The sequence below is a fragment of the Chiloscyllium plagiosum genome, chromosome 17 (assembly GCF_004010195.1).
Source record: "Chiloscyllium plagiosum isolate BGI_BamShark_2017 chromosome 17, ASM401019v2, whole genome shotgun sequence".
Classification (NCBI taxonomy): Eukaryota; Metazoa; Chordata; class Chondrichthyes; order Orectolobiformes; family Hemiscylliidae; genus Chiloscyllium; species Chiloscyllium plagiosum.
Genome location: NC_057726.1, coordinates 66,866,760 through 66,889,776, shown reverse-complemented (window position 1 = coordinate 66,889,776; position 23,017 = coordinate 66,866,760). Strand labels below are relative to the sequence as shown.

The 23,017-nt window shown below is 40.2% G+C and overlaps 1 protein-coding gene across 1 annotated transcript in view; it reads left to right on the top strand.

Annotated features, from left to right (window-relative positions):
- cnot1 (CCR4-NOT transcription complex, subunit 1) overlaps positions 1-23,017 on the top strand; it is a 144,278-nt gene that overhangs the window by 17,658 nt on the left and 103,603 nt on the right. Inside the window, exons 3-7 of the mRNA XM_043707440.1 lie at positions 13,480-13,578; positions 17,747-17,815; positions 17,936-17,990; positions 19,374-19,577; positions 21,511-21,676. Of these exons, the coding sequence (XP_043563375.1) occupies positions 13,480-13,578; positions 17,747-17,815; positions 17,936-17,990; positions 19,374-19,577; positions 21,511-21,676 (593 nt within the window). The remainder of the gene's footprint in view (positions 1-13,479; positions 13,579-17,746; positions 17,816-17,935; positions 17,991-19,373; positions 19,578-21,510; positions 21,677-23,017) is intronic.

Below are 23,017 nucleotides of genomic sequence, written 5' to 3'. Positions count from 1 at the left end.
CAGTTTCTCAGTGAACTATATAGTCATTTTACAGGGAGGAGCATCCAGATAAGGCAACATACATATTAATTGAGTGACCGTTACAATCAGCGAGCATCAACAGTAAAGATTAAGCCATCTGATGTTAGACAATGAATAACTAGCTTCACATAATGAATACTTCACATCTTGTTAAACTGACCTCACATATATCCAATATTGTTAAATAGCTCTACATAATGACTGCTTTTCCACCTTGTCAACGCTTTACCCTTGCCTTCAGCATCCAATTGTTAATTGTAAGTTCTTATCCGATCTGAGTGATGCTCAGCTGAACCTCTTGTTTCATAAAGCTTGTCTTTTCCTGCCTGCTTATACCCAATGCACATTCTCAGAATCACATGACATTAAGTACAAATGATGAATAGAAAGATCTTTAAAGAGTGCCTTAAAGAAGAAAAGTAAGTTGGACAGTCTCGGGAGAGAATTTCAGAGCTTAGGATCTCCATTAGTGAGATAATTGAAATTGAGAAATTCCAAACGCCAGAATTAGAGGAGTGCAGATATCTTTTATTGGTACGAGGGCTTTAGAGGTAGTGAGGGGCAAAACCAGCAAGGGATTTGAAAATGAGGATGAGAATTTCAAAATCAGGATATTGTTTGACCAGGACCCCAATCAATCTTGAACAGAGTTACAGGTAAATGGAACTTGTTGCAAATTAACATAGGCAGCAAAGTTTTGGATGACTATAGGTTTCAATGGGCAATAGAAAACCAGTGACGAGTGCAGTGGACTGCTCCACGGATGCTGCCTGACCTGCTATGCTTTTCCAGCACCACTCTTGTCTGAAGGAAATAAGGCATGAAGGAGGGGTTCAGCAGATGAGCTGAGATTGGGAGGGATGGTTGCTGACTATTACAGAGGTGGAAATAGGTGTTTAGTGATGGTATGATTCTGGTCAGAAACTCAGTTAAATATGACCCCAAGTTTGCAAATTGACTAGGTTAATCTGCTAGTAGTGACTTAAGAGTTCTGACCAAAACTAAAAATAATTTATAAACTGAAAGAACTGCAGATGCTGTAAATCAGAAACAAAATTAGAAGTTGCTGGAAAAGCTCAGCAGGTCTGGTAGCATCTGTGATGAGAAGTCAAAGTTAACGATTCGAATTTGGTGACCCTTCCTCAGAACACTGTTCTGAGCAAGGGTCACCGAATCTGAAAAGTTAAGTTACAGATGCTGCCAGACCTGAGTTTTTCCAGCAACTTCTGTTTTTGTTTCCTAAGATTATAATGTCAGTCTTCCCAACACTTAATTGGGGGTGATTTCTGCTTAGCCTTTGTTGGATTAAACAGTCTGATAATTTCACACTATGGATATTGTTAACATACATATGAAAATGAATGTTCTTTCCGATGTCACTGTGGAATTCCATGTTACCAGAGATAGTGTCGCAATGGGAAGACAAGCCATTGCAAGTAATATTTTGACGGTGATTAGATAACTTTTGGGAAAGCAGATCTTAGCATCTTGTACATCTCTGAAATGACTGCCAGACTACTCGGACTCCTTGGCATCATGATAGCCCACAAACCCACCAACACACTAAAATAGCAGCTAATGAACTTGAAAGACCCTATACAGACAACAAGCAAAACTAATGTCATTTACAAAATACTGTTAAAGAACTATAACAAACACTACATTGGACAAACAGGCAGAAAATTAGCCACCAGGATACATGAACATCAACTAGCCACAAAATGACATGACCCCCTCTCACTAGTATCCTTACATACAAATAAGGAAGGACAGCACTTCGACTGGGACAACATATCCATGCGAGGACAGGCCAAACAGAGACACACATGAGAATTCCTAGAAGCATGGCATTCCAACCGGAACTCTATCAACAAACACATTAACTTGGACCCCATTTACCACCCCCTGAGAAAAAGAACAGGAAAGGACATTACCACAGGAAATGATGTCACCATGGGAAATGATGTCACCAACCCAAGGAAACCTCAAAATATAAATAGAAAGCAGAAATCACCAGGACTGTTTCATCCAGAGGCTCACTGAAGATGTTACCTGGTATGGTGTTGAAACGTCTGAAAATGAGCCTTGCAGCTCAGCAAGCAAACCCACATCCAGAACCTCAACCTGAGCTACAAATCTTAAAACTTGCTAAGGTTGCAGAAAGATTTAGACAGTTTAGGGGAGTGGTCCAAGAAATGGCTGATGAAATTAAGTGTGAGCAAATGTGAGGTCTTGCACTTCAAAAAAGAATACACTGTTTAGAGAGAGAATGAATTTTCTCTCTCTAAACAGTGAGAAAATTCATAAAGCCAAAGTACAAAGGATGTGGGAGTTCTAATCCAGATTCTCTAAAGGTTGACTTGCAGGTTGAGACCGGGATTAAGAAAACAAATGTCATGTTGTCATTTATTGCAAGGGTTGAAATGTAAAAGCAGCGTTATGCTACTGAGACTTTATAAAACTCTGGTTAGGTTCCATTTGGAATCTGTGTCCAGTTTTGGGCTCCACACCTCAGGAAGGACATACTAGCACTGAAGTGCGTCCAGCGGAGATTCACATGGATGATCCCTGGAATGGTAAGCCTAACATATGATAAACAGCTGAGGATCCTGAGATTGTATTAGTTAGAGTTAAGAAGGTTGAGGGGAGATCTAATAAAACTTACAAGATAATGCATGGCTTAGAAAGAGTGGATACTGGGAATTTGTTTCTGTCACGGGAAATCTAGGATCCGTGGGCACATCCTTAGAATTAGAAGGGGTCAATTTAAAACTGAAATGAGGAGATATTTCTTCAGCCAGGGAATGGTAGACCTGTGGAATTCACTGCCACGGAGCACAGTGGAGGCCTGGATGTTAAATGTCTTCAGGGCAGAGATTGATAAATTCTTAATCTTGCAAGGAATTAAGGGATACTGGGAGAGTGCGGGTAAGTGGTATTGAATTGCCCATCAGCCATGATTGAATGGCAGAGTGCACTCAATGGGCCAAATGACCTTACTTCCAGTCCTATGGCTTATGTTCTTATTTAATTTGTTGGAGGTGAATGTAGAAGAGACCTGTGAGACTGTCATCAATGACAAGTAAGCTATTGGAAAAAAATTCTGAACAGAGACTTAATCTGTTTCGAGAGGCAAGATTTTGTCAGAGGGAAGTTCTGTCTATCAAATAGAATTTTTTTATAGCAAGTGACCAAGTACATAGTTGAGGATAATGCAGTTCATATGGATTTCTGCAAGGCCTTTGATAAGGCCCCACATAGGTGACTGAAGGCAAAAGCTCATGGGATCCAGGGTTATTTGGCAAGTTGGATCCAAAGTTAACTTTACAGCAGGAGAGATTATGTTAGAAGGCTGTTATTGTGACTAGATGTCAATGTCCAGTGGTATACTTCAGGGCTAGGTCTCTATCATTCGTGATTTATGTAAGCAATGTAGATGAAAATGTAGGGGAGATAAGTCTGCACATGCCATGAAGATTGGTTGGATGGTTGACATTCCGGAATGTGGTCTTGGATTCTAGGAGGATACAAAGATAGTGGTCAGCATGGTGGCCAATGGACTTTAACCTTGAAAAGTGAGAGAGGATGCATTTTGGAAATAGTAGCGCAACCAGGGAGTACTCGATGACTAGTAGGGTACTAGGAAGTTCAGAGAAGCACAGAAATCTTGGGATGTTTGTCCACCGATCCCTGAAGGTGGCAGGATAGGTTCAGAAGATTGTTTCTGAAGAAGGGTCACTGGACTTGAAATGTTAAATTTGCTTTCTCTCCCCAGATGCTGTCAGACCTGACTTTCTCCAGCAAATTGGTTATTTGTGCCTCTATGACTGTCTCACTAAGGTTGTCTTGGTCTTGTTCAGTTATCTTATTTTGTTTACTCTGCTTTTTAACTGATGGTCAGAGTTGGATGCATCATAATTGAGGTTTTGCTCTAGTTGCGCAGAGTTGGTGTACAAAAAAAGTCTCTCTTGGTCTCTTTACTAGTTCCATGCACATAAGTGATAGATGCAAGTGCAGTTACAATATTTAAAATATATTTGGACAGATAAATAGGAAAATGAAAGATTTAGAGAGATATGGGCCAAATGCAGGCAAATGGGTCTAGTTCAATTTGGCAAACTAGGTCTGCAATGATGAGATGGGCTGAAGGACCTGTTTCTGTGCTGTATGACTCTATGACTATTTGTGATAGAATGTTGATATCCTGATCTAAGCCAAAGCACGTTCGTTGAACATGTCACAAGGGTGTGTATTTGCCTACTGAAGTCAATAGATTGTGTTTTCTTCTGAACTTGATTATGTGGTGATAAGCTAAGTTGACAGTGGCAAGTGTCAAGACTCAGTTAAATCTGTCTGTGTCTCTGTCTGTGTCTCTGTCTCTGTCTGTGTCTCTGTCTGTGTCTCTGTCTGTGTCTCTGTCTCACATCAGCTTTAAACATATGACTAGTTTGCTGCTGCCTTTCGGACCCATCTAAAAGGACATAGTGCAATTTATAAAGATATTTTATTGGAGCATTTCCTGCATAGTAATTCAAAAACTATACCCTTAATCAACTTTGAGTACTCATTCAAAGTAAAATGAAATAACAGGTTGGATTCATGATATCATTTTACTGTTTCAACAGTTCCTTGACACCAGTTTTAAAACTGCATATTCTATTGCACTGTTCCTATTCCCCTCTTCTTCCCCCCCCCCCCCACCTCAAATGAATGAGGTTGTCATTCAGTGCAGAGTTTTGATATGGGCATTCTCAACCTCTTGAGGTTGGATAGAGTTCCCCAAACTCATTACATTTAGGAGAGTTATGTTTGTCGGAAATGTTCTTATCAACCTGATGGTTTGGTCTGGGGGGTTTGAAGCTTGGATCTGCTGCTGTGGAGATGAACAGTATTCTAATTCGCTGCAGTACCCACTGTTAGCATGATTGATACCAGTGTCACTGTTGTTGCAAAGGTTTCCATGAATCTGTTCTCTTGCTGTCTGGAAATCCCGTTTACCCATGCAACAGAGGACTTTAGAATACCAATTTGGAAGTGCTTTGCAGAACTCGTGTTTTGACCAATGCCTTTTTAAAAAGTTACCTTGTCTGCAATATGTGATGTCTTTGTATTTTGTGGTTGATTTATTTCCACTTTGAAATCAATTCTATTTCAAGTAAAAGGAAAATTAGTATAGCTACAAAAGTAACTTCAATGCAGATTTTACATGTTCAGTACGTCTGATCTCAGCAGTTCAGTTGCATAATGGGTTGACAACTTCCCCATGGTACTCTGAGGAATTTGCTTCAGTAATAAATATCACATTTGTGACTATAAGTCTTAATTACTATGTTACTGCAGTGGGTAAGAGCGTGTATGGGAGTTGGAAGTTTAATTCCTTATCTGTGGTAAATTGATGAACCTCAGCTGATGAAGCATTAGGGACACTGCAGATTCTGTGTCCATGGCAACTAAAAAAGTTTCAGACTTTGGATTCTAATCTCTGTCCAGTAACACATGTGGAAAACCTACATGTAAACTTTGACAGTGAAAGATGGAGTTTGACCATCAGCTATCCAAGAGTCTGATTCTGCTACAGCACATAATCATAACTTTCTTGTGCTATCTGCTCAGAATTTTGCATGTCTCCTGGAATATCAGCACTGACCAACCTAGTCCCAGCAGCATCTTCAGTTCAACAAGGGAAAATAAGACAGGGCACAAAACTTGTTAAATCCTGCACCAGAGGAAGTCCCCAGGTTACAAGCGAAATCCATTTTTCCAGCTGTTTGTAAGCCAAATTTGTGTACGTTGGAAAAGATATGGGCAAATTAGTCTGTCCATTCGTTAGATGAAACATTGCAGATAAGTTGGATTTTTAAAAATGAGAAGCAAGACATTGGTTTGTACGGGATGTCTGTAATTTGGGCGTTCAAAACCTGGGGACTTCCTGTACTTAATTGGCTCAGTGGTTGAACATTTGACTCTAGATAAGAAAATTGTGGGTAAAAACAAGGACTGCAGATTGCAGGAAATCACAGTCTAGATTAGAGTGGTGCTGGAAAAGCACAACAGGTCAGGCAGCATCCGAGGAGCAGGAAAATCGACGTTTCGGGCAAAAGCAAGAAAATTGTGGGTTCAAGGCTTGGGCTCAGATACTCAGTATTCACCAAAAGTGTCATCTTTTTCAGGTGAAATGTAAAACAAAGGCTCTTGGCTAGATGCAAAATAAATTAAAATGTTTGCCATGGAAGCTTAACTTTTTAAAAAGCTATGAATTTCCCAGTTACTAGTGCAAAAAAAAATTACATGACAAGATTTTATTTTGAGACTAATAAGCAAAAGAAAATCAACTAAACAACACTCAGTAATTTAATAAGCTAAAGGAAAGGAAAGAGATGTCCATCTAACTCTTTCAATTGACTGAAAAATCCATGCCACATTTGAATAGACTGCACCATTAGTAGAAATGTAGTTTTTAAAGTCCCTCACCCTTCCCAGCTTCAGCATGATCTCCTCCCTGCCCCACTATAGTGGATTTTTCTGGATCCCTTCATTAATATTATGAGCCTATTTAAATGGGCTTCCGGTAGCAAGGCCTTCTCCATCAACTACTTGGTCTTTAATGCTTCACAAGCCTCATTTCACCAAACACCGGTCTATCCTTACCAGCATTCTTCTTGGTGGCTCACCTGAAAACAGTCAGTTATTTTTCTGTGCCTGGCATCGCATCTGTTATGTGTGGTGTCTCCCAAATCTTTGCCTGTTGACTCTGCATACAGCACACCAGTAGCTTCTCCTTGGTGTTAGAACCTGATGGTAAGTTTTTTGACCTGGGCCCATTGGCAGTGTGGGCATGTGAGTTTGTCTGTGAGCAAATTCCAAAGGGGATCACATGTCTCCTCTTCCATTTCTCCTCTCTTCCCCCCCCCCCCACACACACCATTTGGTTCTACTTTGAATAAATGGAGACATCATTGATTTATGAAAGTCCAGCATTCGTAGCAATCCTTCAGCATTCCAGCAGAAGAGCAATTCTCTGGTTGCTGTTTCTCTGGAAGAGAGATTATTTGATTACTTGTCTGTTTGAGACTGTGCTGAGAGTATGTAGGATGAATATGACATTAGGACATCCTGAGACCACTTAGATATTCTGTAAGTTTGTGCTTTCACTCAACAAATGCTGTTCCTCTTTTATTTATTTTCCTTTTCTCTTTTCCAAGAATATTTTAGTTCATTTTTCCTGATGTATTTCTTTCTTGTCTTTGCTTTAGAGCTGAAGTCCAGCATTTTTGAATTTTTCTTTCATAAGTTTTAAAGTGTACTTTTGACTGTCATTTTACTTAAGGTATTTCATTTTTTGTATTCCATTTACATTTTATTGAACAAGTCTTCTTTTAGTTAATTTATTTCAGTATTGATTAAGATACTGAAATGTGAAACCTTTGACCTGTCCTCCCTGCTTCCCTGGCCAAGTTTGAATTTGAGCGCACAGAGGCAGTATTGTTGGGTGAAACATGCCACATTTTGTTAAAATTAATGAGGTTGGGATATTTTTTTTCTGCCTGGTGGAAACCATGCTTCTTTGCCAATAAATGGAAAGTATTTTCTCATTTGCACTACACTTTTCACTACAACTCTGGCCATGTAAACTGAGAAGGAAAACACACCACTGAGAATATGTATTCAAAGCTACTCAACTCCAGTTTTAACTGAAAGGAGACAGCATTTGACTGTATTTACCATTTTTACTTGCATTCTTTTGTTTTTCCCATCCTGTAAATTTTTGAAACGTTTTGTTTTACTTTCAAACCTATCCCACTTCTTGACGTTTTCCACTTTTTATTTGCTGCTTTGTTTGCTTGTGTGCATTTATATTGGTTTGCATTGGTAGAGACTGTTGCCACTAGAAAAATAAGCCCATATTGCCTCTTGCAGACATAGCTTTTGGTACAAGTGACTGGTCTAAATTTCTGTTGAAGAAAGTAGTGCCTTTTCAAGCTCCAATCTTCTGTGGAAAGATCTGGCATGGTTTCAGCTGTCATTAGGTGATCTGTCGTTCATGAAAAATGCTCCTCTTTTGACAGTTCAGTGAGTAATTGTCTCAAAATGTGGGACGAGCGTTTGGTCCGTGCCTTCATTACTCTCTCATCGAAACACAAAACAGTTTGCATTTGCATTTATCAAAGTAAAACATCCTAAATAAAACATGATGATGTAGTTTGATTGGAACCTCCAAAAAGATCTTCATCCTTAATTCATAGTGTGATTTTTTTTTAAACACCAGTAACCTACAAATGTAGGAAATGTCCACTAAAAGGCTGATGACTGGCAGTACTAATGAATGGATGAACCAAAAAGCAGCAAGCTCCAAAAATAAACTTTTACTCTGAACTAAGTGGCACTTATGTTTAATACACTTGGTTGAATAGGCTAAATCCCAGGAACCTTTGTTTGCGAGCACGTTGCCTGATGCAGCTGGAGCCTTGTCCAAAGTTAGATGGTTTTTCATGCTATCTGTATTAAATAACTTCATTTCAAGGCGGTCTATCGTCACTGATTAACGTACTACTTTTCTTGCATGCCCTCATCTTTAGTTTATCGTCTGGCCAACCATACAAGCTGCTCCTGGGGCCCTAGGGACGACTCCTACCAGTATCATCTTGTCTTTGTCTTATCTTCACCCATTTGAATGCAACATCTTCCGATCCAAGATAGTTTCTTGCTCCTGTACTTATTCAATCCCATACTAACAAAGCTACCCACCACCCTTTCTTCCTGCCAATCTTCCAAAATATCTCTCAACCCTAAATATTTAGTTTCCAGCTTTGATTTCCTTGTAACACTTTCCGTAATGTCCATAGGTTAATGCCAAATAAGCCTTTTGTGCTGTTGATTTGTTTCTTTGGTTCCAAATATGATGCACGTTCAAGTAAAGAACCAATAATATTGCCTTTTAAAACCATTTCTACCCCCTTTGCCCTATTTATTACTGTCTTTCTATGTTTGTGCACTTTGCCTGTCCCTGCCCCCCTCTGTATATTGTTATCCAATTAGTTACTGTGTAAAGCTGGCATATCATTCTGCTTTGTAAGATTACCTTTCCCATCTGCTAAGCTCTATGACTCCTTTGCTGCCCACGCTGTGATCATCTCTGTCATGTATACATGCTGAACACCCTCCCCACCTATGCCATGAATCATTGACCCAGGAAACTGCTTCTGATATGGTTCACATAATGCTCAACCCACTGGAATTGCTCTCTCTACCCAGATACTAGTGCCAGAGGCCCACAAACTCATACCTTCTCCATCCACACCAGTCTTTCAGCAAAGCATTCAACTCCAGTTGCCAGTTTGCCCGTGACTCAGGTAGTCATCCCACAATTATTAAATTGGAAGCTCTGCATTTTAATTAAGTTCTAACTGTTGAGAAACTTACAACAGAACCTCCTTTTCAGCCCTGTCAATGTTGTTGGTACCAATGTGGATGATGATAACAGGATCCCTCCCCCTTCAATCCAAGTACTTCAGCTTCTTAACCTTAGCATCAAACAGACAGCCTTCAAGATTCCTGTCATTGCTGTAGCGAACAGAATCACATTGTACTGTCTCCTACTACTAATATTCCCACAACGGTGGCAGAGTCAATTTGCCATTCTCCCTGAAGTCCAACTCTCATCCACTCAACTTTCAACAGCCTCAATTGTTGGGCAATTGCAGGTGCAGAGGCTCCTCAATTGCAACCCCCTGTGTCCTGATACCTGCCGCACCTTTAGTCACACCCTTCAGTCAGTGATCACAGGCTAAATATGAGCTTATGTCTCTGAGGGGTGTGACTGCGCTCTGGAGCAGTGTCCAGATAATATTTCCTCTTTCCTCATAGCACAACGTTTACAGCTCCGACTCCAGCTCTGCTCTGCTCTGAAGTTCCTCAGGCCGTGCGCATTTACTACAACATGTTCTTTCTCGATCACGTTAGTATCCACCATTTTCCACATGTTGCCTCTTATTCTGGAGCAATCAATTAGAAGAAATAATTGATCTATCAAATTGAATCTTGTTACAATTTTCAACATTTCCGTCTTTGTGGAAAGGGCAGAAGGCTAAATAGTGAATAAGCAGAGATCTGTCAAATGGAGTACAATGTTGAGAAAATATGTAATTGCCCAGTTTAGCAGGGGATTAAAGCATATTATCGATTATTGTGAGGGGTTGCAGATCTGAGAAGCAGAGAGATCGGTGTCCTAGTGCATGACTATCACGTAGTTGATGTATAGGTACAGTAATCAAGAAATACAATGTGATTAGCTTACTGTAAGGGGAATTGAGTGCAAGAGTTGTAGAGGGAAACCGCATGTATAGCACTGGCCACTACTTAAAGAAGCATTTGGCAAAGATTTACTAGAGCAGGAATGAGTGGATTGCCAGATTAGGTACGGCTAGGCCTGCATCCTTGAGTTTAAAAGTCAGGTGACTTAGAGACACATTAGATGTTGCAGGGACTTGACTGGGCAGTATCAAAACGATATTTTCTCTTTTGGGTGAATCTAGAGCTAGGGGTCTCAATTAAAGGGTCACCCAATTTAACAAAAACACGCATTACTGGAGAAATTCAGCAGGTCTGTGAAGAGACAGCAAAGTTACTTTCTCCAGTCCAGTAATGACTCTTCAGAAGATTAGTGTGTCTTTGGTCATAGATGCAAAATTTTAACTTTTTTTAAGGTAAAGCTAAATAGATCTTTGCCACGGGGATAAAAGGTTGAGGGTGTAGGTTTGCTCGCTGAGCTGCAAGTTTGATATCCAGACGTTTCATTACCTGGCTAGGTAACATCATCAGTGGCGACCTCCAAGTGAAGCAAAGCTGTTGTCTCCTGCTTTCTATTTATATCTTTCTCCTGGATGGGGTTCCTGGGGTTTGTGGTGGTCATTTCCTGTTCATTTTCTGAGGGGTTGATAGATGGTATCTAGATCTATGTGTTTGTTTATGTGTTGTGGCTGGAGTGCCAGGCCTCTAGGAATTCTCTGACATGTCTTTGCTTAGCCTGTCCCAGGATAGACTTGTTGTCCCAGTCGAATTGGTGGGTTTTTTTTCATCTGTGTGTAGGGCTACGAGGGAGAGAGGGTCGTGCCTTTTTGTGGCTAGCTGGTGTTCGTGTATCCTGGTGGCTCGCTAACTTCCTGTTTGTCCTCTGTTTTCCGAAAACAGAGGAGAACCACCTATACAACATATTCAAGAAGAACGGATACTCAAAAAATACAGTCTGCAGATTCCTCAAGAATAAACCGCGACAAGCAGACCAAACACAGCCAGAAACCCAAACCACCTTACCATACATCAAAGAAGTTTCAGAAATGACAGCCAGACTACTAAGACCCCTCGGAATCCTAGTAGCACACAAACCCACCAACGCACTCAAACAAAAACTAACAAACTTAAAAGACCCAGTACAACCCATGGACAAAACCAACATCACCTACAAAATTCCATGCAAGGACTGCCACAAACACTATGTAGGACAAACAGGAAGAAAGTTAGCCACCAGGATACACGAACACCAGCTAGCCACAAAAAGGCACGACCCTCTCTCCCTCGTAGCCCTACACACGGATGAAAAAGAAACACCATTTCGACTGGGACAACACATCTATCCTGGGACAGGCTAAGCAAAGACATGCCAGAGAATTCCTAGAGGCCTGGCACTCCAACCACAACACCATAAACAAACACACCGATCTAGATGCCATCTATCAACCCCTCAGAAAACGAACAGGAAATTACATCACCACAAACCCCAGGAACCCCATCCAGGAGAAAGATATAAATAGAAAGCAGGAGACAACAGCTTTGCTTCACTTGGAGGTCGCCACTGATGATGTTACCTAGCCAGGTAATGAAACATCTGGATATCAAACCTACACCCTAAACCTCATCCTGAGCTACAAACCTTGCAAAATGGATAAAAGATTATTGGGGAATATGCAAGACTGTACAGTTGAAGTTAAAATCCGATAAACTGTAATGACATTAGTGTGCAGGCCTGAAGGGCCAAGTGTTTGTCCTTGTTCATATGTAATTAAATCACTTGTCAACCATCTTGGTATTTTCTAATCAATCTCTATTCCGCGATGTTGTTTCACACCTCTGGGGGGAGGTGGGGCTCGAACCCAGGTGTCCTGGTTCAGTGATGTTGAGTCAACTGCCTAAACTCAGGAACACTAGCCAAGATTAGGTATGTAAAATAGTAAAATGTTAAATGATAGGTGGCCTTCCAGTTAACGTATTGAAGTTAAAGATTTGCAGTTTAGAAGAGGAATAGAATAATTTCGACAGTTTAATACTAAGTTTAAAAACATGATGCTCTATTCCTCTTGTGTAGATTACCATGATTTTGTGAAATTGTTTTCACAACCTGCCCCTGTTCTGCAAATGAACCAATCGAAAAAAAAGATTTTTATGATGAGTGGCCTGAAATGTCCTTTGAAACACTCTTAGGGCGTTACCACCTACCGTTGCCAGTCAGCCTTTGGTTCATGGGGAATCCCAGCGTGTTTATCTTTTAATGAGGGTGTTAATCTTTGCCTACCTCACAATCATCCAAAGTGTTTTCGTGCCAAGCAATTAAGAATTTCTGACTTCACAGCTTTTACTACTGTTTGCACGTGGGCACATATTTTCAGTCCCCTGCTCAGAGTGCTCCCGGGCAGTTTTTAATCTGCCAATACCCAGTAACTTCCACATCCAACTAGTGCTGCTACTAGCCGTCGCACCCTAAATGCAGTTCCAGGCAACTGTGTTTGACACAAATTTCAAGCCTTTTAAACCCAAAATTAGGACTGTTCCTGGAGGATCAAAACAACATGTTCTGACTGAAAGCCTGACATAATACCACTGCATTGATCTGAAATGTAGGACTTGAAGGAATCTTAATATTTATTAATATTGTTGTTAAGCAGAACTGTTAAAGTTTAAGTGGTTAACAATGCAATTTTAGTAGCTTAAGCAGGTAAGTTTTTAACCATATTTACTTCCTAACCAAAATTACATAATCTTTACTCAAAAGTATTCTGTCAAGTCCTGATGTTGTTCTTCAATTCTGTGCAGTCTCCCTTGCAAGCCAAGTTGTTCCTTAGTTCTGGTTGTTTCCCCCATGTCAATTATTTCTGCTGAATCTATGATTACTTCATGTGAAACTTGAAATCCGTATCTTTTGCTATTTTGCAGAACTAATTGCTGCATAAAGTAAACATTTAAACACAGGATTGAAATCATGGTACAACAATTAAACAAAATCCATTTCTCAAAAACAGAAACCCAATGCTGCTTGGTAAATTCCTTTGTACTGCAGAGGCTGCATCATTTGGGAGATTTTAATGCGTTGGTTTGAAATTACGTACTTGCCTGTGGAATAGGTGCCATTTCCCTAACTTGAGTTATCCTAATTTCTATTTCTTAAAACAATGGTTTTTTTTTTTGCAGACTCAGTTTCTGATTCAAGAGTGTGCGTCCCTGATTACTAAGCCAAACTTTATCTCGACGCTGTGCTACGCCATTGACAATCCGTTGCACTATCAGAAGGTAGGCACTTTTACAGCTGAATTGACTGGTATTTGAGTTTTAGCTTCTTTCAGTGTGACTGAAACTGCACCTGAAGTGCACGTTCTGAAAGTTGCTTTCAGATTGAGGAAATTCTCAAAGACTCTGGCTCTCTTTCAAAATTAATTGCAGTATTGGATTCCGTAACCCTTTTCAGGTAGAACGGTGTAGACCCTGAATTTGATAAATACCTCCTACCCTCTCTCTCATAGAATTTTTGCATTGATTTTTGAATCGTTGACCTTTTAGATATTGACTCACTTGTTGGAGAGAATTTTGTTTACCGCAGAAACAAACCCAAGAAAATCCATCTTTTTGTAAACGTGAAATGCAGCTTATTTATTGTGTGAGATAATAGGACTTGTGGCTTGTTCAAGGTAAAAAAAGGCAACTTTACAAAAGAGCAAATTTAGTTTTGTTTCCTTTATGGCAGAGCAGGGCATGAGGTAATTACTTAATGCGGAAATTTGCTTAGGGCCTGCTAAATGCACTAACAGAGCCATCTTAGCATATTTAGCTTCATTCCTGAAGAAGGGCCTGTGCCCGAAACGTCGAATCTCCTGTTCCCTGGATGCTGCCTGACCTGCTGTGCTGTTCCAGTAATAAAGTTTCAACTTTGATCTCCAGCATCTGCAGACCTCACTTTCTCCATCTTAGCATAAAGCAAAGATTGCTTCTCAATTGGGTTAAGCAAAAACCGATCCTAAATTGAGCTAAGATATTACAATTGAGCAACAGGATGATTTTGCTTCTCCTATCCTGTGGAAGAACAGTGGGAAAATTTAATTTGGGAACATTTGTTCGGAGTGGTCCCTCAAAACTGTGGGTCTGATGGGTGGATCATGCTGTTCAAATATCTAAATGTTTTTATTCAGAGATGTGGCTACCAGTAACAAGTAAAATGTGCCAAATTCCTGCTTGCTGACTCTCCTCACTTCACAATAGATGAACAACTGCAAAACTTGAAGTGTGTATATCTGTTTAACTGGAAAGGTTTGCACAAGCTGTTCAGATTGGGTTGATTTTCTGCTGACATCAGATTCAAGATCTGAGTAATAGTAACATGTTTTTTCGATGGCTGAGTAAAAGGGAGTCCTTCTGCTTTCAGAAATCTCGGTTGTCTCAACCCCAGCCTCTAGCTCACTCCCATCTCTTCTGTTTCATATTCTTCAATCTGGAATGCGGTTTAGTTGGAGACCGTTTGAGGATGGAGGATAGTTTTAATTAATGATAGCAATAGATGAAAGAGCCTTTAGGAAGCTTTCTTAACAACTTTTGTCCCCCATAGAAAATGATACTTTAAAAAATAAAGTTGAGCATTGCAAAGAAATCATTTAATCTAGTTTTTCAATGTTTGTAGTGATTAAAATTCTCATCCACTGTCCCTTCAATGTATTGCTTTTCTTTTGAGAGTATTGCGGTTTTAATCCTTGGTAAGAATAAGGTAATTTTGTTTTTCTTTTCATGTTTTATTCTGCTTAGTATAGCTTTTCTTTGACATTCTTTCTAATTTGAAATGTCTTTTAGGAATCTTTAATCTTCATTTTGCCCACTTTCTTTTGAAGTGCCCATTACCGCTCATGGTTGTAATTCGCAATCAGTCTTACCCTGTTATAGAGTCATGGAGGTGTACAGCACAGAAACAGACCCTTCAATCCAACTCATCTGTGCTGACCAGATATCCCAACCTAATGTAGTCCCATTTGCCAGCACTTGGACCACATCCCTCCAAACCCTTCCTATTCGTATACGCATCCAGATACCTTTTAAATGTTACAATTGCACCAGCCTCTACCACTTTCTCTGGCAGGTCATTCCATGCACGCACCAATCTCTGCATGGAAAAGTTGCCCCTTAGGTCCCTTTTATATCTTTTCCCCCCTCACCTTAAATTTATGCCCTCTAGTTCTGGACTCCCCCAATCCATGCCTCTCATGATTTTGTAAACCTGTATAAGGTCACCCCTCAGCCTCCGACACTCCAGGGAAAACAGCCCCAGCCTATTCAGCCTCATCCTGTAACTCCAATCCTCTAACCCTGGCAACATCCTTGTAAATCTTTTCTGAACCCTTTCAAGTTTCAAAACACCTTTCTGATAGGAAGGAGACCAGAATTGCACGCAATATTTCAGAAGTGGCCTGTACAGCTGCAACATGACCTCCCAACTCCTATACTCAGTACTCTAACCAATAAAGGAAAGCATACCAAATGCCTCCTTCACTATCCTATCTACCTGCAACTCCACTTTAAAGGAGCTATGAACCTGCATTCCAAGGTCTCTTTGTTCAGCAAGACACCGCAGGACCTTCCCATTAAGTGTATAAGTCTTGCCCTCGTTTGCCTTTCCAAAATGCAGCACCTCACATTTATCTAAATTAAACTCCATCCACCACCACTCAGTCCATTGGCCCATCTGATCAAGATCCTGTTGTACATTGAGGTAACCACCTTCGCTGTCCACTGCACCTCCAATCTTTGTCATCTGCAACTTACTATACCTCCTATGTTCACGTCCAAATAGTTTATATAAATGATGAAAAGCAGTGGACCCTGCAATAATTCTTGTGGCACTCCACTGGTCACAGGCCTCCAGTCTGAAAAGCAACCCTCCACTGCTACCCTCTGTCTTCTACCTTTGAGCCAGTTCTGTATCCAAATGGCTCGTTCTCCCTGTATTCCATGAGATCTAACCTTGCTAACCAGTCTCCCATGGGGAACCTTGTCAAATGCCTTACTGAAGCCCATACAGATCACATCTACTGCTCTACCCTCATCAATCCTCTTTGTTACTTCTTCAAAAAACTCAATCAAGTTTGTGAGACATGATTTCCCACGCACAAAGCCATGTTGACTATCCCTAATCAGTCCTTGCCTTTTCAAATACATGTACATCCTGTCCCTCAGGATTCCCTTCAACAACTTGCCCTCCACAGACATCAGGCTCACCGGTTTATAGTTCCCTGGCTTGTCCTTACCACCTTCTTAAACAGTGGTACATCGTTAGCCAACTGCCAGTCTTCTGGCACCTCACCTGTGACTATCGATGATACAAATATCTCTGCAAGAGGCCCAGCAATCACTTCCCTAGCTTCTCAGTGTTCTAGGATATACCTGATCAGGTCCTGGGGATATATCCACCTTCATGCGTTTCCATATATCCAGCACCACTACCTCTGTAATATGGACATTTTTCAAGATGTCACCATCTATTTCCTTACATGCTATATCTTTCGTATCCTTTTCCATAGTAAAAACTGATGCAAAATATTAATTTAGTATCTTCCTTCCCCCCCCCCCCCCCCCCCCAATCTCCTACTGCTGTCTTGCTGATTTTTGAGGAGCCCTATTCTCTCTGTAGTTACCCTTTTGTCCTTAATGTATTTGTAAAAACCTTTTTGGATTCTCCTTAATCCTATTTGCCAGACCTATCTCATGTCCCCTTCTTGGCCTCCTGATTTCCTTCTTAAGTTTACTCCTACTCACTTTATGCTCTTGTAAGGATTCACTCAATCTTTCCTGTCTATACCTCACATATACTTCCTTCTTTTTCTTAACCAAACCCTACATTTCTCTAGTCGTCCAACATTCCCTAACATCCCCACCACCTTTTCCTTTCACCCTCGCAGGAATATGCTGTCTCTGCACTCGTTATCTCATTTCTGAAGGCTTCCCATTTTCCACCAGTCTCTATTGCCTGCAAACCTGCCCCCCAATCAGCTTTTTGAAAGTTCTTTCCTAATGCCATCAAAATTAGTCTTCCTTCAATTTGTTTCCTCCTGTTTGCTGAAGAATTTCTCATTGAATTGAATGTCTTCACTGTTAACAAGGCTTGAAGCTGAAAAGGAAATTGTTCATAAGTTGTGAAAGAATGAGCAAAAATGAGTTTAAATGTCTGTTGAAAGTTAGAAAAAAAAGCCATAAAACTATAAATTTATTTTGGATTTGTTTTTTTTTCCCTGGTGAATGATTCTCCTCTGCATTTCTTAAAAGCATCTTCCACTTTCAGATGCTGACTCTGCAATTTTTGGCAGCTTCTGTTTTTATATTTCATTTCCAACGTTTGTGCTTTTAATTTCATCTTTCCTGTTACAGCCCAAGTTACACTAACTATTTTGTTTGAGATTTAATTAATTATATTCTTTCTCTGCAGAGCCTGAAGCCTTCACCCCATCTGTTTACTCAGCTCAGTAAAGTGCTCAAGTTAAGCAAGGTCCAAGAGGTAAGAACACCTTTGTGTTATATAGCCTAACAGTGATCTTTTTTAGTAGGTAGCCATGTATGTTTCTAACTTATTATTGGCGCAATTATTTTGTTGTCTCATGATGCATTTATGTTTTAGGTCATCTTTGGCCTTGCATTGCTGAATTCTTCTAGCTCAGATCTGCGGGGGTTTGGTGAGTAACTTGTTGAAACTATGTATTTCAACCTGTGTTTGAAAGTGCTGTGAAACTAGGCCATCTGAAATTTGCACTTTGGTTCTATGGAAGCTTGACTGAGTTCCACAAACTCTTTATCACCAGTCTGGGCTTGAATCCAGTTTAGACTAACCTACTTTGCTTTCTCCTTTTGGCTATAATACTCCAACATAATATATTGGCTTTGATTCTGTTTGTTGACATCAACACACGACGCTTTATAAACGAACAATTTTGCTCAAAGGCATGAACATATGGATATTGTTGGAAGCATTTTGATTAACAAGGAGTTATAAGCAGTGAAGTTAGAAGAAGGAAATGACAAGTAACCAGTGGGAAACTTGGAATAAGATTCTCAAAGATTAAATCTACTGACTGGAGTGTGTATTTAAATTTGTTTGCCTAATTATTCAAGCTACACAAGGAGTTTGAGAAGGAGTAGCTTAGACAACTGCACTTGTTTCCAAACTTGAGTTCAATCAGTTAATTGTTCCAATTACAGATGAGTTGTACAGTTACTATAAGCAACTTAGTTGTCTTGGCTAGTCGAACGTCAGTTCTGAACTGCATTTCAAATGGTTTTTTTTTTGGGTTTGGGCATTTACCTGAACAGTCTAGCACTCAACTATTTTTATTTCATGGTGCTTCCTTTTTTAAAAAAAACTTGCCTGTTCCATGTTCCTGATCGTTAACTATCTTCGGCACTTTGGAATTGTACAAGGTTCTAGAACAACAAGGAATTGGATGCCACTCTGTTCTTGGATTATCTGTTTCTGTTGGACCAATGGTTTTGTTTGCAAGATCAAGTTATCAGTATTTTATATGTCTGGCTTTCTTTAAAAGAGGTTTAAGATTATTTTATAAATAAGTAAAATGTTGATTGCCAGCTTTTCACTTCAGGAAAATGGTAAACAGTTCTTTAGTGAATGACGAATGTTGATTCTGAGAATTTGATCAAATAGTGCTGTTCTTTGCAAGAAAAGCTAAAATTAATTTTAAACTGTACAATTGGAAATGGAGCACTATATTTAATTGCATATGATCTGTTTTATTTGAGTGTTGTCAATGTGATTATTCATACCCTGTTGTTTTGAAATGGGTTCAGAAAATAATTGTCTTGCAGAATCTTGACTATCCATTAAAACAGACGAGTCTCTACTATCCCACCACAGTGGGAATTCTCAAAGTGGAGCTGTCAATTTTGAACAATTTTTACCTGTCTCCGTCAGTCAGACCCAAGTCTTTTACAGAAGCACACACCTTAATCTACTTGTGGAAAGCTTTTCCATTAACTCATGTCACTGGAAAAAGATATCAATTGATATTGCCTCTTTAGCAAAGTTGGTTTTTTTTGAATTGCAGCTCTCCAGTTCGTGAAACAGAAACTTCCCGATCTTCTGCGATCTTACATCGACGCAGACGTAAGCGGGAACCAAGAAGGTGGCTTTCAGGATATTGCAATAGAAGTCCTACACCTGCTCCTCTCCCATTTGCTGTTTGGGCAAAAGGGAGCTTTTGGTGTTGGACAGGAACAAATTGACGCTTTTCTTAAGACCTTGCGCAGAGGTAAGCAAGACATGATTTCTAATACCCAAGAGTCAAAATGGTGTACCATCAGCAGGGAGCAGCAAATTTTTTCCACCCAGAGTGATGAAGATCTAAATTCATGGCTGACAGGGTGGTAGCGATAGAATTCTTCATTGCATGTAAACCAAAATTCTGAGATTTGTATTTGAATTGCTTTAATTGACAGGGCTATGAATTAAGACCTGGGAAATAGAAATAGGCTGTGTAGTTCTTTTCCTGCCTGAAGCTTCCAGTGCCAGCCATCTTAAAATTTTTTTGTAATTCATTTTTTAGGCATTGGTAAGATTGAGTTATGTTTGATTTGAATTTCCCTGAGAAGGTGATGCTAGGTCACTTAAATGTGCTGAAAGTGTTTGCAAATGTCTGAGAGTCGCGCACCTTCAGCATCTCTGTGGTTTAGCCTGTTTATCAAGTGAGCAGATCAGCCTTGGAGACTGATTTGAAGGTATTGATTCTAATCCTTAGCTCAAGCTAAAGGAACAGATTTCAACTGTTGGAGTGGTTGGGTATGTGAGATTTATTTTTTGCTTTGGGGTGCTTTCTGAGTAAAGTAGGCTTTGGGTTCTGCTCCTGATCAATTCCTAAATGTGTTTGACTGCCTGTTAGATGTAGAACAAGTCAGGAGTGGCTAGTGTTGAATGTAATCTGAAATTACTGCCATCATGAGTAATAGTTGTGAAAATAAGAGAGGCGAAGATGCCGAGCAACATGCCAACTTCTCTGCAAACAGTCATTGCTTTTCGGAGGGGTGAGTCAAGAAGAAAGAGATTGCTCTGACTTGTCTTGTTTAACTATATAGAGTCATAGAGATGTACAGCATGGAAACAGACCCTACTGTCTAACACGTCCATGCTGACCCGATATCCTAAATTAATCTAATCCAGTTTGCCAGCATTTGGCCTTTATCACTCCAAACCTTTCCTATTCATATACCCATCCAGATGCCTTTTAAATGTTGCAGTTGTACCTCTGGCAGCTCATTCCATACATGTACCACCCTCTGTGAGAAAAAGTTGCCCCTTAGCTCCCCTCTTAAACATTTCCCCTCTCAACTTTATGCCCACGAGTTCTGGACACCCTATCAATACCCTCGTGATTTTATAAACCTCTAACTCCAGATTTGCCTATCCAAAATGCAGCACCTCACATTTATCTAAATTAAACTCCACCTGCCACTCTTCACCCCATTGGCCCATCTGATCAGGGTCCCATTGTAATCTGAGGTAACCTTCCTTGCTGTCCACTGCACCTCCCATTTTGGTATCATCTGCAAACTTACTAACTATACCTCTTATGTTCACATCCAACTCATTTATATAAATGACAAAAAGTAGTGGACCGAGCACTGATCCTTGTGGCACTCCACTGTTCACAGACCTCCAGTCTGAAAAGCAACCCTCCTCCACCACCACCCTGTCTTCTACCTTCGAGCAAGTTCTGTATCCATGTGGCTAGTTCTCCCTATGTTCCATGTGATCTAACCTTGTCCTCAGGATGCTGCAGCACAGAGGGAAATTGTACTGCACTTTGCTTTCCCGTACTATAAGTATATTCCTGAGCTGCAGTTCTCCAGGTGTTGGTCATCTTTGCATACCTTGTTTAAATTGATATTCTTAATTGTAGATAGTTTTGATGGCATAATCAACTTTGGGAACAAGTCATTTGTTGTTCCTCTAAGTTATGTTGTATGAGGAGTTACTTGGAATTGGCTGTGCCTAATGAGAAAGGGTGAAGGAGCATTCATTAAAACGGAGGATGAGTGAGTCTGTAGGTGATTTGAACCAGGTTGCAAGTCATGTGGGTAGAAGTTGAAGGGAATGTTTTTGGAGGGATTTTCTTTCTTTCAAGCTCACCTGGAATGCCTGTAGAAGAACTGAATTGTTACTAATTTCCTAATTTTTTCACCTACCAGATTTTCCGCAAGAGCGTTGTCCTGTGGTGCTTGCACCACTGCTATATCCTGAAAAACGGGACATTCTGATGGATAGAATCCTGACAGATTCGGGAGGGATAGCGAAAACGATGGACAGCTCACTGGCAGACTTTATGCAAGAAGTAGGCTACGGCTTTTGTACAAGGCATGTATAAGTCTGTTCATGAATATTATTCAAAAATAAACGAATCTTAGTTTGAGCTTAATTCCCAGTTGTCGCAGGTAGTTCTGGTCTGGAGCTACTGGAATTTTTCCCTTATGCAGCTTTTTTTCAATGAACAACTATTCTGTTTTCATTTCAAATTGTTACTTCGCTGGTGGGTTGATTTATGGATATTAAATTGAGCACACCTGGCCCCTCGTGTCAAAGTATAAAGTATGACTATTACTGGTGGAGGAAGCAGTGAATTCTGCCAGTTCAAATATGAGCTTTTTAAACTCTTTTAACCGATTAAGCCCTTTTGAGGGTAAACGCTTTTGTTGCACCCACTTTAAATATTCTCTTGCCAAATGAAACAGATTTATTAAACACAGTTGACCTGATTCCAGATCTCTGCAAATGCAGCTGTAAACTGACTACCAGAAGATGTATGAAAGTAGCTTAGGAGTATGACTTGCATATATTTCTTTCCCTCCATTAGAGCCACTGCATTAACAGCTGGGGGCAACAGGGAGGGAAGAGAATTAAAAGGTGCATTTATGGTGTATACCTAGCAATTGAAAGTATTGTTTGCATTTTGATCATTGAGATTAATTTTTCTTTGTGGGAAAGTGAGACCCTTCCTTTTTGAAAGAACAGTTTGATTGAAGTTGTTGAGCTACCAGTTTGGTGAAATACTATTTGTGTGTGATCATGCTGCGCTGCACCAATAAGTCGTGACCCAGTTTATGCTTATATAGAAAGTGAGATGGATTCCATCCTGCATTTAACTTTGGAGGTCTTGATGCTGAGAGTTGAAATGATTTTGTAAGCTTTCAATGTGTTTGCAGATTAGATACACTAATTATCTAATAAAATTTATTGTAGAGAATTTGTGCAATTATGCTTTTTGGAGTGGGAGTAAAGAAGGAAATGTGAATACTAAATAGTAAATCTTTCTGTAAAGAAATAACAAAAAGGTTTAAACAGCTGTGTCTCCTCAAATAGTGAATATATTGATCTTCCTGTTTGTAATGACAGTGACAGTTGGGATGCTAGAGGTTGTACGTTAGAGTTAAGAGCTGGAAATGTGTTGCTGGAAAAGCGCAGCAGGTCAGGCAGCATCCAAGGAACAGGAGAATCGACGTTTCGGCCATAAGCCCTTCTTCAGGAATGGGGAAAGTTTGTCCAGCAGGCTAAGATAAAAGGTAGGGAGGAGGGACTTGGGGGAGGGGCGTCGGAAATGTGATAGGTGGAAAGAGGTCAAGGTGAGGGTGATAGGTCAGACGGGGGTGGGGGCGGAGAGGTCGGGAAGAAGATTGCAGGTTAGGAAGGCGGTGCTGAGTT